This window comes from Bidens hawaiensis, unplaced genomic scaffold (genome assembly GCF_021521415.1).
Source record: "Bidens hawaiensis isolate Kalapana, Puna unplaced genomic scaffold, B.hawaiensis_p1.1 tig00012275_1, whole genome shotgun sequence".
NCBI classification, from domain to species: domain Eukaryota; kingdom Viridiplantae; phylum Streptophyta; class Magnoliopsida; order Asterales; family Asteraceae; genus Bidens; species Bidens hawaiensis.
The window spans coordinates 98,375-112,261 of NW_027491996.1; the positions used below are offsets into that span (position 1 = coordinate 98,375).

The 13,887-nt window shown below is 32.9% G+C and overlaps 2 protein-coding genes across 2 annotated transcripts; both read right to left on the reverse strand.

The window, feature by feature from the left end:
* Window positions 1-236: 236 nt before the first annotated feature.
* LOC143540543 (uncharacterized) lies at window positions 237-3,944 on the reverse strand. Its single transcript, XM_077033573.1, has 3 exons — window positions 3,717-3,944; window positions 3,124-3,579; window positions 237-734 (listed from the first exon to the last, which is right to left on the reverse strand). Exons 1-3 carry the CDS (start codon window positions 3,942-3,944, stop codon window positions 237-239), a joined length of 1,182 nt encoding a protein of 393 aa, XP_076889688.1.
* A 543-nt stretch (window positions 3,945-4,487) lies between these two features.
* Window positions 4,488-7,305, reverse strand: LOC143540544 (uncharacterized). The gene is made up of 5 exons (XM_077033574.1): window positions 7,230-7,305; window positions 6,699-6,876; window positions 6,230-6,596; window positions 5,668-5,698; window positions 4,488-5,512 (listed from the first exon to the last, which is right to left on the reverse strand). Exons 1-5 carry the CDS (start codon window positions 7,303-7,305, stop codon window positions 4,488-4,490), a joined length of 1,677 nt encoding a protein of 558 aa, XP_076889689.1.
* Between the last annotated feature and the right edge of the window lie 6,582 nt (window positions 7,306-13,887).

Here is a 13,887-nt window from a genome sequence, read left to right on the forward strand (position 1 = left end):
CAACATTTGTTGTTTTATTTGTAAGCTTTGATTCTTTGTTGAGTATCACTAACTTAATACCATCTCTACTCTTCACTCTTGACAAAGCAACATAAAGCTGACCGTGAGAAAATGTTGGATCTTTAAGATACAATCCAACTCTTGACAATGATTGACCTTGACTCTTGTTGATTGTCATGGCAAAACATACGGAGATAGGAATCTGTCTTCTTTTTAATTTAAACGGAAATTTCTTATCAGTTGGTGTAAGACTTACTCGATTGACCTTGACTCTTGTTGATTGTCATGGCAAAACATACGGAGATAGGAATCTGTCTTCTTTTTAATTTGAACGGAAATTTCTTATCAGTTGGTGTAAGACTTACTCGACTAATTAGAGTGCGATATCCGATATTTGTACCAGAGACAACTTTAGCTTCAATTACACGCCTACCGAGACTAACGACTTGAAGGCGCATACCATTGCACAAACCCTTTTTGTGATTAATATTCCTTAATAGCATGATCGGAACACCAACTTGGAGGACCAATCTATGATTGGGCATTCCTGACATCTTTAAACCATTTAACAAATCCGGAGAGTACAGCTGTGGATCAAAATCCTCTGAAACGTCTTCACATTTAGCTAAACTGTCAGAACTTAGATACTCGACTTCTTCACCAGGAGAGAGGGCTAACATACGTTCATTAATTTCTTGAACCACCTCATTCAAAGGTACCAACAATGCACGATCCTGAAAGTAAGTAAGTTCGTTGAATCTATCTAATGTATTATATAAGGCCCCGTTACCGGTACCTCACATTTGGACGTTGGATTTACTCATCAACATAGTCCTTATTATCAAAGTTAATAAAAACATACGCGAAATATTTAAACTTTCAGAAAACGTTACATAATTTGTCTTGAGCAAACATCCTTGTCTTTTAAAAATAAACAAACATTAAACATAACTGTTAAACGTCTCGAGTCTCCCGATGCCAGCCTCTTATTCAATGCCATGTGTTCCCCTCAAGCGAGCTGTCTCATCCTACTCACTTGCGTGCATACTAAAAGTCAGCTACGCTGAGTGAGTTCTAGTTAGTAACATAACATACTATACATAGATGCACATTCTTATATACGCACCCGAAGGTACATATACCTACATAGTTCTATACCATTCCTCGTACGTTAATACTATCATACCTTCCTTCTTTCCTTTTTATATATACACATTTACATATACTTCATCCTAAAACGTTCGCAGATATTATTTGGGTCTGTTCCCTACATTCGCGGATATTGTTAGGGCCCGTTCCTTACATTCGCGGATATTATTAGGGTCCGTTCCCTACATTCGCGGATATTATTAGGGTCCGTTCCCTATATTCACGGATATTATTAAGGTCCGTTCCCCACATTCACGGATATTATTAGGGTTCGTTCCCTTTCTAACCATACCTTCCATACATTTCTATACTTTCGTAACTATAACTTCCATACGTACGTACATCGTTTACATTTCATATATATATATATCAATCATATCTCTAAACTATCCCTTGACAGTACATGCCATATCCGAAGATCGTTCATGCATTGTCAAGCATTCATTCATACGTAATCATATAAGACATACACTTATAACTTAAGGTAAGTGTATTAACAAATCATATCGAGTATGCACACAGCCCCGAAAACATAACAAGGAAATGGGGCTAGAAACTCACCTGAATGCGGTTACGTTCACCGTTTATGGTTATCCCGTTCTTGAGCTGTGCACGACTAACTGTATAACAATTACACGTATCAATATAACTAAGACTACCCATATCGTGTTTCTAGTTTAATTATTGCCCTCAACGAATGGGGGTCCGGGGGCAGCGCCCCTGGTAGCGAGGTTCTAGGGGCGGCAGCCCCTAGCGGGGTCCAAGGGACATAGCCCCTGGCTGGGGTTAAGCTGCCTTAACACATTTTCCATTAACATTTTAAATTATTTTCTAAGTTGGGTTTGCTTAGTTTTTGATGAGTTATGGACTTAAAGTTTGTGGACTCAGTAAGGTCAGGTCCAAACTGTCAATTAAAGCACTTAGGCCCACTAGGATCAGGCCCAAATAGAAACTGGGTCAGCCGAGAACTCTAAGCAGAGAACCCCTGTTGACCGAAACCCAAGTTTGACCGAAATCCATGTTTGACCGAGATCTCGTGTTGACCGTGATCTCGTGTTGACCGAAAGCATGAGCAGGACCGAGAACCCTATCACCGAGAACCCTCAGTCTTGGCCGAGAAGCCCCAGTTTGGACCGAGAACCCTTAGCTTGGACCGAGAACTCTCATGTCAGGTGTGTTCATCTTACCTTTCGACCTTTTTCATTTTTACCCAGCTTAGCTAACTGTTCTAAGGTTCATATCATGATCTTGACCACTTTTCTCTATCATTCATACCCGTTTTGCATCTGTCATCATTACGGCTTCAAGATCTAGCCCGTTCTAGTCATAAAGTTTAAACCTTTATTTTGTTAAAACGTTCTAGGCTAGTTCTAGGGTTCCTTTATGAACTGTTTATACCTATGAGTCCATTTCATCCATTTTAATCATCAAGTTTGTATTTTTATGAAACATCTAGACCCGATCTACTCAAGGGTCAAGTTTCATGGCAAGACGTTCATAAAAATGTAACCTTTAATCATAGAGAACATACCTTTTGATGTTTCTAGGTTACGGTTTAGCTCGATGTTCAATGATGATCTTGTATTTAGCTTGAGTAATCACTATCTACCGATAATCGGCTTGGTTTTGGCCTTGGATCCCGTTTCCTCTCTTGCGGCCGATTATGGGGGGTTTGTGTGTGTTTTTATGATGTAAAATGGATAAGATGGATGGAAATGGAAAGATTTAGGGTTTAAGGGGTATTTATACTCCTTTAAGTCCATGGACCTAAGGCCCATCTTTCCTTTTTAGTCAATGATTAACCCATCTAATTAGCCTACTTACTTTTCTCTTTTACCCTTTTTCTATTTATTTATTAACTCACGTAACTTTTCCGTCGTAACGAGTCAATATACAATAATATTTATTATTCGAAATTTTGGGATGCTACATATTAGGATAGACAAACCTTATTAAATCACCCATCGGATCTACTGAGCTCAATATCAAAAGATCGTCTGGAATATCAATAACTAACTCTCCGTCATTTGGACCACCAACGTTTCCTTGACCTATGTCTAATAGCCATTCAGCAAACTCTCTAATATTTTCAACGTTTGAAGATCGACATCCAACTGTAAGCCTCATGTTCTTAGTTAGTTTAAGAACTTTACATTTTGACCAGATATAAGAAGAATTGATGCAAGCATTGACACATTCACTTCTTGTACCATTGGTTACAACGGGTAAAATTTGCCGAAAATCATCACCAAAAACAACAACCTTACCTCCAAAAACTGCTTCGGAAGTATTGCAAGAATCACCATTCATAACATCGTTTAAAGTCCTGTCCGACGCTTTAAAAGCATGCTTATGAATCATGGGTGCTTCATCCCAAATTATTAGGGTTGTCTTTTTCAATAATTCATATACGTCGGTATTTCCTTTAACCTAATTTATGAAAGAATAAAAAAACATACACAAAGTAGATATTTAAAAGTAAATTGATATTCAGATAACAAATAAAGCCATATATACTAAAATAATGATTAATACAAAAATTAACATAAATTGGGTTGTAATATTACCGGACAAATGGAATCTTCGGTCAAATTAATAGGTATTAAAAATCTTGAATGTGCGGTTCTTCCATCCACCAAAAGCAAAGAAGCTATACAGCTTGAAGCGACATTCAACACAACTTCTCCCTTTGACCTTATCGATGCAGATAAGGTTTTCCATAAATAAGTTTTTCCAGTACCTCCGTAACCATAAACAAAATAAACTCCACTTTTTTTATCATTCAAAGCACTCATTATTTCGTTATAAACCCCTCGTTGTTCATCTGTTAACGAATCAAACAGATTATTAAATTAGTTACTCATGGTCTCGGTATCATATGAGAGCTATTCCACCATCAACGGATTAGTTGCTCTTGAAATTGTCTCCATATCTGGAAATGGAATTTGTTGATATCTTCTAAGACTGGAGGAGTTTGAAATTAGAAAATTTTCAATTTCCAGGAGTGCTAGGTTTTTTAATTGTTCTTCATTAAGAATTAAACCTGAAAATAAAATAAGAACCTACTTAAATTAATATTTAAAAAATATTTATGGATATTAGATATTTGGCATAATTGAAATAATTACAATAAAAGTAAATCGTACCGAGGTTGTTTTGATCATTTTGTTGTTTGTATAGTATACCGTCAACTAACAGTTACCAAGTGCTTTCCCAAACAAAATGAGGTCTAGATAAACTATAAGTAATCAACATTGTAGCAAATAAATTTCTTAAATAATATCCGGTAGAGGTATGACTTGCTTCTTCAATGGCTTCTATGTATTCCTTATCATCATCTAAAAGACCACTTTTGTAACATGCATCTCGAAAAGTTTCACCACAACTCCATCAACTGTTCGAATGTCTTCAAAACATTCAGGGCCTTTAACCTTATTTAATAATATTCTTAGATAGTAAGCCTCGTCGAATGCGGGTGGAACAACATGAACTCTACCGATTGCAAAACCCCTTAGGCGCGGTTCCCATTTACGTAACTGTTTTTTCCAAACATACTTTGTTGGAAACTCTGCGTATGTGAGAGTTTTTGCAAGGTCATGGTTCTTATTACACTCAGACCAACCGGTAAACATCGAAGAAGCATTAGTTGTCTTGTTTAAAATATCTTCAATATCTTCGTTAGCACCATATATTACCTGTTGCTCACCAGGTAAATGAAAAGCAAGCCTCATAACAGACGGAATCCTATAATGCACATAAAATGAAAATATCCTCCATGATGCCTCGCATGTAGAGACATATCTACAATCATAAAACGCTTTGATTTCATCTAAATTAGGATCTGGGTTATCACCATTGTTATTTTGCACAAGAGAAATTGTTGCTCCGTCTGGACCCTTATTAATGTTATTAAACAAATACTTTATCGATCCTTCATGATTACACCACTCAACGTTAATATGTGCTTGAAATTGTTTTAATAGAGTCTTGTTGTATGGAACAACAGTTCTATTATCCATCATTATATTTGACTTAACAACATATTGCCCGTTATCTCTTCTTTTGTATACCAGAAAACCTTGAGAATCAACAGCTGTCTCCTCATTAAACATTTTAGGGAAATTTTTGGAGCATTTTTTGTTTACCATGCTGGTGCACTTCGGGTTAGCATCACCACATGGACCATGAATCATATGATCAGATACAAGCTTGTATAGATCTGGATTACTGTCTTTGTTTGGAATCTCAACAGAAATAAATTTATCTACATCTTGTGGATTATGAATCTTGCTACCTGGATGCATAAATATGCAAATATGGGCGTGCGGTAGCCCCCTTTTTTGAAACTCTATCGTGCAAACAACTGCAACATACATAATAAAAGTAAAATATTCCACAACTTTTAATAGTTAAACAAATAATCTGTTTGTTTAAATTGATGTTTTAAGTCTATACAAAGTAAAATATTCATGTAGCTCATGTTTATATTTTTATAGTCATAACAGTAAATAAAATTACCTGCTTGAACCCTTCCAAACAAAGACTTATCCTTCACCAAATTTAATCATTGCATCAAGCTTGAGCTTAAAAAGACGACATAATATATCAGTTCTATCCTCCAACTTTAACGTTGTATCCTTAAGAAATCTTTTAACTTCTGGCCAATTGGGATTACATGTTATGGTTATGAAAAAATCGGGATAACCGAACCATCTACAGAGACACATAGCATCTAGATAATTTTTCATCATATATCTTGCTCCGCCAGTAAATGAGGATGGTATAATAACACGTTGACCAGCGGTTGAAACATCAGTATTTCCAAAAGATTGCATACCTCGTAAACTTTGGTAAGTATCACATTGAAGTTCATGTTGTTTACCGCGTATAAAATGTAATCTTTGAGCCTCAATCATCGTATATTTGTCAACTAAAATTTGCTGAAACAAACGCCTACCATTTAACATGGTTGAAAACGTATTTGGCCTATCTTGAATATGATAAGCAAAAACTCACGCATTGTAACCTTCTTGTGTGATGTGGTTGATGAAGAGGAAACATTCTTATGAAGTATATTAACCTGATAACCATCCTCACCAAAAGGATGAAACAACGGGTATTGAAGGGGGGTATATGATGGATGTAGTTCACTAATACGCTTTAAGGAACAAGATTGCTTGGTAACAATTATATCTCGGTTATCAACAGCGTCACCAATATCACCAACGATTAAAGCAGCAACTTCAGAACTTGATGGTAAGTTATATTGTATCGCATCATGCTTTCTTGTTCCAATAATACGCAACTTCAATTCGAGTTGTGGGTTTTCTTCAAAACAATCTCTTAACATCCAATAAGCTTGGACCGAATGATTATTTGAACCTAACATCGTCTTCAAATAATTAATTATATACTTTTCTAGCTCATCGTCCATTGAATTATTATCACTGCCCACAACAAAAAATATTTGCTAAGATTAAATATAATAAAACTTATACTGAAAATTAATAACATAAACAAAGTTGACGAATATCGATAAAAGTATTTACCCAAAAACACCTTGACGGTTTGAAACCTCGTTTTCCGTGTCGTAAATGTAAAGTTGAGAAAACTGTGGTTTACGAACCTGTAATGGTAAAAGGCTTCCCAAACAATGATAGTTTTCACCGCTAAGTCGAAACGTATAAGGCGCATTGCCTTTGTTTATGGAATGGCCAATATTTCCTCCTATAGACGTAAACGAAAACATCAAATTGAAACGTCTAATGTTTTTCAAGAAATACTTACTCATGGCGCTCTCACCACAAAATAATTCAAGATAAGTCTCATCTGGTTGTCTAACATCGGGAAGTTCGACTTTTCCATTATAACAACAAAGGGAAAAAGCTCCTTCTTCATTAGTACTACTTGGTCTGTTAACTTCGGCTTCCACAACAAAGCATTGCAACTTGGACACATAACGGATAGATTTCCATGATCAGCATATTCTAGTAAAATTTAAATATCATCAGTTGGAGTTAATTAGAATACATAAATACATAATAAATTATTGAAATTAAATTATGAAATATATATATTACCTGATGATATTCCTTTATAAACATGTACAACATTTTGATAATCAATAGTTGTAACATGTTCATTTAAATCAGCCATATGTATAGGTACTATATGGGTTCTTTTTCTTGACCTTCTACGAAAGGTTGTAGATGACTCCGGAATGTCATCAACAACACAAGACGCGTTTGATCCTTCTTTAACATTATATTTATTTATACGACCTGTTGAAAATTAAATAATGAAAAGTTATTATAAAGGTTGTCAATAAAATATCGACAAATACACATATCATATTTCAATTGAAAAATTTTAAATTATATTTTTAATTATTAATAATAATATATCAAAGATTATTTTGTGTTAAATTGTAACATCTTTAAGTTAACAAATTATGAAACGTTTGATTATACAATAATCATATTGTTTGGTGATTAAAAATATGTAGGATACTTGAAAGTGTAAATAATATCATATTTTTTAAATATAAGGCTTATTATTAAATTGAAATTATTCTTTAAATTTATTAGCATTCCATTTATATTTAAGTGATTCATTAAAAAAAACATAACAAAAATGTAAATAATAGTTGAAGTTAAAAGGAAAAATACATGAAGAGGTATTTTGTAGACCAATTTTGTTCCTGTCAACAGAAGCAGTTCTTTTCGAATCTAAAATTGATCGTCTTTCTTTCCTTTTGGACGCAGTAGAGTTCACAAATGGTGTACATGTTTTAGAGTCCTGAAATTACAAAGGTAATATTATCAATATTTAAGCATAACAAAAGCTTTAAAAACTGTTTTTTGTTAAATATTTTTAAACACTAACCGTTGTTTACAACAATCGAAGAGTAGACATTTGACGTTGTTGATGGAGACAGGTTCTCGTTATTAGATTGTAAACATGTTACTTGTGTGGATGAGTGGATATTTTTCAAACTTTCAAAATTTTGATTAACTGTATCGTTTAACATATTAAACATAAACATGAGAAACAAAATTTGATGACGACAATACGTAGTGAACAATCATTTAATAACATACCAGGGACACAAGAAATAAATGAGGAATATGTTGTATGCGGAAAAAAATTTGGATTGTTGCTTAAACCACTAACAGGTATATTAGAACCACCTGCAAAAGACAATTGATTTGTTAATTTTCATTTATAAATAAATTTTTTAATAAAAATTTATAATTTTAATACAATTTACATAGTTGCGAACTGGTTTCCGCTATATGCGTATCATTTATTTAAAAAAAAAATAAAATAAAATAATACTTATAAGGAAAATGCAATATACCTGAAGAGGTATTTTGTAGACCATTTTTCTTCCCGTGAACGGAGGAAGTTATTTTTGCATCTAAATTTGATCGCCTTTCTTTCCTTTTGGACGCATCAGAGTTCAAAAATGTTGTACATCTTTGAGGGTCTTGAAATTACAAAGGTTAGAATATCAGTATTAAGCCAAAATAAAGGTTTTAAAAACTAACTAAAAAATTAAAAGAATATATTTAAGTTGAAAACAATTTGTGAATACTAACCATTGTTTACTACATTCGAAATTGTTGATGGAGACACGTTCTCTTTATTAGATTGTAAACGCGATACTTGTGTCGATGATGAAATATTTTGCAAGGTGTCGAAGATCCGATTAACTGTATCGTTTTACATATTAAAAAAATAAATGAGAAACAAAAAATTGATAACGAGAATATATAATAACGAAACTTTAATTAACGTACCAGGGACACAAGGATTAAAGGAGGAATAGGCTGAATGCGTATAAGAATTTGTATTATTAGATAAACGAATAATATTCTCTTGGTAACTACTAACCGGTAAAATTACAACCAACTGAATTATAGAATATCAAATATATTTTTATTTTAAAAACTGATTTTAAATTAAAATTCATGATTTACTAAATTTTACATACTTGCTTGATATGGTAGAGTGAGAATGGGAGTTGGTTGATAATCGATGTAGTTTGTATTATTGGAAATGGTAGACAAGGTAAACGTTGAGTTTGGGCTACATTGAACAAAATGAAAAATTATAATAATAACATTATTGCACTGTTAAAACAATTAAAACCATATAAATATCAGTAACTGGGTAGAAACAATTAAAATTATTGTACCTACCATGGTTACTTAGCTTATTTTGAGAAGATGAAGATCCTTCATTTTTTCGTTTCTTTTTGGATGTAGACATCTTCAAAAAATATATATAACAAACCTTAAACGTGCGTTAATCCTACTTTAGTGAACCCTAAGATAGACAAATGGAGTCTTATATATTAAAGCTTGAAAACACCATTAAATAATATAACTCAAAATGAAAATCAATGTAAATTTGGAATTCCGGAAACAAATAATATTACAATAAATCTGAAATAAAAAATCGAAAAAAGAAAAATTTAACAACTGTTTTGTTAAAAAACAATTTTCTATATCTATATATTTGGATTTGTATAAAACATCACAGTTGGCTAAATAAATACGGAGTAATAAAGATGTAATTGAAAAAAACAAAACTTTAAAATCGGTATTTGTGAAAAAAAATTCGGAAAATTTTGGTTTGCATATAAACCGTTTTTTAATTCTGCAAAACGTAAACATATGACATGGTTGTGCAAAACGTAAACAAAAAAAAACGTAAAAATAATTCTATTTTCGATAAATAAACATAGATTATGGAAAACACTTATAAAATCAATATTTTGTATCTTTTTTAACGAATATGTATGAAGAAACGAAACTTAACTTATTGTGTTGAGGAAGAAATGTATGATAATAATAAAAAAGAAAATAAGTGAGAAAGATTATTGTTTGAGTGAAACTTGATTTATATGTGTATATATACACAAAAAATGTAAATTATTTTCTTTGAAAGGAAACAATAATTATCATTATATTAGGGTTGGTTTATTTTTGAAGAAAATATGGTAACAATAATTTAGAAATATGATGACTAAAATAAACAAAATTTATGACATTAATATATGATAATCTTTTACAATATTATTGTTAATTGAATTATGACTTTTTTTAAATAATTCAGATATAAATATTCGTATAAAACACTTCATAGTATAAAATTTTTAAAAATAATTAATTTATGAGATAGATAATTATATAGGAATGATTAAATAGAATAAATATATATTTGTTTCCTATTGAACGGATGTGTAAGGCCCCGTTACTGGTGCCTCACATGTGGGTGTTGGATTTACTCATTAACGTAGTTCTAATCATCAGAGTTAATAAAAACATTCGCGGAACATAAAAACTTTCATAAAACATTTCATAACAATCCAAAACTTGTCTTAATCAAAGAACTTGTCTTTCAAAAACTAAGTAATTAAAACATAACACGTCTTGACTCTTCCGATGCCAGTCTCTTATTCGCTTGCCACGTGTACCCCTCAAGCTAGCTGCCTCATTCTACTTGCCCGCGTGCATACTAAAAGTCAGCTATGCTGAGTTAGTTCTAGTTAATCACATAACTTACAAACATACATACTTAGATACTTTCATTCATACTTTCATATTTTATTCCATACATACTTAACTTCATATCTTACGTTATAAAGGGCCCGGTTCCCTCTTTCCTCGAGTATTATAAGGGCCCGGTTCCCTCTTACCTCGAGTATTATTAGGGCCCAGTTCTCTCTTACCTTGAGTATTATAGGGCTCGGTTCTCTCTTACCTCGAGTATTATTAGGGCTTGGTTCCCTCTTACCGCGAGTATTATTAGGGCCCGGTTCCCTCTTGCTTCGAATATTAGTAGGTTTCGATTCCCTCTACGTTAACATACAACCATACATCATTTCACATACATACATATATCATGCATACATTATTCATAACGTTACAACCCGACAACACGTGCAATATCCGAAGATCGTTCACGTAACGACGATCAAACATTTATATCTTTCACATAATCACATAATGCATACACTTATCACTTAGGATAAATGTGTTAACAAACACGTCGAGTATGCACACAGGCCCGAAAATATAACAAGGAATGGGGCTAGAAACTCACCTGGATCTTGTTTCTTTCTCCGTTTATCGTAATTCCCTTATTTAATTGTGCCCTGCTAACTGTATATAGGGTACACGTATTAATATTGGTTCTATGTCGGGAGTAATCTATGGTCATTGTATTATATTACACTTAGATTTTTTTATATAAATCCTAGTGTATACGAATTTTAATCATTCAATATTCCTTTTTCTTTTTTTAATATTTTAGCTTAACATCCTTGTTTACCCTTAGGACGTATAATGACGTGGTTACGTGCATGCGTATATTTATACTCACACATCTAATTCACATGTACTTATATATATATACACACATATAAGTATAATGTGTTTGAGTCTTAACGCTATTGGATCTTTATTATTGTTAATTATACTATGAATAACCCAAGGCATTGAAACGAGTTTGTCCATTTATTTTGTAATCGAGTTTACATGTTTTAAGTGTTTGAGTGACGGTGTGATCGAGTGGTCGGAGTGTAATAGGGTTCGGGTTTGTAATTTGGGCTTGGGGTCGAGTTTGGGTTTGTATTTGGGCTTGGCTAGGAGTTTGGGCCTAGGGTAAATAAAATAAATAAGTAGAAAAGCCCAATTACTCCACCTCTTTATCATCTGCTCGTTTTCTTCTTCCTCATTTCATTTCTCCTTTTTCCTATTAGCCGATCCAAAGTAATCGAATCTCCCAAAATCGATCACAATGTAATCGAGTATAACAGTGTAATCGATCAGGTGTTGTATGCGAGTCAGGTGTGTATGTATACGAGTCAAACAAACAGCTCCAAGGTATACAGTCTCTATTGTAATCGAAGCTCAATGTAAGCGAAGTAGGGTGATCAGGCTAGTTGTAATCGATGGCCAAATTTAATTGACTTGGTTAAAGTAATCGAGTCTCCTTGTGTGCGAGTATGTAGATTGTGAACGGGTTCAATAGCAATCGACGGCCATTGAAATCTGTAATTGAGCTCAGATTGTAATCGAGTCTAATGTGTATGCGATTATGTATGCGTCCATATTGCAATCGAATTTATTTGTAATCAAATTTTAATGTAATCGATCTGTGGTTATTGTAATCGAGCTCACGGAACTTGATTACAATGTAATCGATTTGCAACTAGGTTTATTGTAATTGAATCTCAACTGTTCGAATGATAACGTGAACGAACTTCGTGTAATCGAATTGGATCTGAGATGTATTCGAGTTTAATTGTAATCGATGCTCCGGTTGTATGTGTTCCATTGTAATCGACTTTTTGATTGTATTCGAGTCCTGTGTCGAGTCAGACCTGATATTCTTTTTGGTTGGGCTGGGCAGATGGGTTTTGGATCCCACCCACTGCCCGTTTACCATTATTATTATTATTATTATTATTAATATTATTAATATTATTATTATTATTATTATCATTATTATAAACCTTTAACATGAATCAATCTTTCCCCTTAAGCGCTTTCGTGACCATTTCCGGGTAAGGCTTGACTTGGGAAATCATAAAGTTTGGATCTTTAAACCTTAAACGTTCAAGACTAGATTTTTAGGGTTCCTTTTTAACGAGTCGTTTCAATTTTGGGTTCGTTTCTTCCATTAACAATATCAAGTTTTCAACTTTAATGTTCGTTTAAAGCCGATCTACTCTAGATTCAAGTTTCAAGACTAACTGTTTACTAAAACATAAACTTTAAGATCAAGAACATACCTTTATGGGTTTCGTTTGGTTTCGGCTAGCTTGTTTATGAATCTTAAACCTTGGATCTAACTTGTATATAGAAGATCTAGTAATAGTTAGCTTGATTTGGCCTTGGATCTCTTTCTTTCTCTCTTGGCCGTTTATGTATAACAAGGAAGGTGTGTGTGTTTGGAGTGTGTGTAGAGATTATGGAAAGGATGGAATGAGAGTTGGGGTTTTGGGATGGTTTAAGGGAGTATTTATACTCCTTAAAGCCCATGGACCTAAAGCCCATTACTCTTTAATCCATTAATTATTCCAAGTCCATGATCTTTTCTATGTGTAATATTAGTTAGATGCTAACGCCCGATAACTTAACACGACTCTCTTTATTAAATATTAAAATAATTATTTAACACATGACACCTTAACGAAATCTTTATTTAATATTATAATCTAACATTATAATATTTAGGATGTTACAGGTTGACAATAATTATTATAGCTAAAAATTCTTATATATATAAATATTTATACTTATAAAAAGATACATACAATACAACTAATGACACTCAAGTTAACCTTATAACAAAAAAACCATAACATAAAGTCATAATTAGTAGTTCAAACCATACATATTAAATCTAACAAAATAATTAGGATAATTTACATAACTAAAGCTAACATCATATATATAACCTGTTAGCAAATTGTAGTGTTTAAACCCTAATGTATCAAAATAAAAAACAAACATGATCAACTTCAACATCAGCCAAGAACATCAGTGAGTATCAACGAATGAGTAGCCTCGTTGTACTCGAAAACAACCAATGTTCCATACTGAAGACAATTAGAATGGACAAAAGTTGTCCAATGTCTAACCCTATACCTCTCATTAATACCATTTAGTTCAATAGCAATTTCAGTGGAGACATCAACATCATTTGGATTTATTAAAACCA

Excerpts from the sequence above, each read along its gene's own strand:
- LOC143540543 (XM_077033573.1), bottom strand. The coding sequence starts at position 3,944 with ATGAGTGCTTTGAATGATAAAAAAAGTGGAGTTTATTTTGTTTATGGT. Across the intron at positions 3,580-3,716 it reads CCGAAGATTCCATTTGTCCG|GTTAAAGGAAATACCGACGT; the intron begins GTAATATTACAA and ends TTCATAAATTAG. Across the intron at positions 735-3,123 it reads ATCTTTTGATATTGAGCTCA|GATCGTGCATTGTTGGTACC; the intron begins GTAGATCCGATG and ends ACTTACTTTCAG.
- LOC143540544 (XM_077033574.1), bottom strand. The coding sequence starts at position 7,305 with ATGGCTGATTTAAATGAACATGTTACAACTATTGATTATCAAAATGTT. Across the intron at positions 5,699-6,229 it reads TTGGTGAGGATGGTTATCAG|GATAAGTCTTTGTTTGGAAG; the intron begins GTTAATATACTT and ends AATTTGGTGAAG. Across the intron at positions 5,513-5,667 it reads GTTTGGAAGGGTTCAAGCAG|TTGTTTGCACGATAGAGTTT; the intron begins GTAATTTTATTT and ends TGTATGTTGCAG.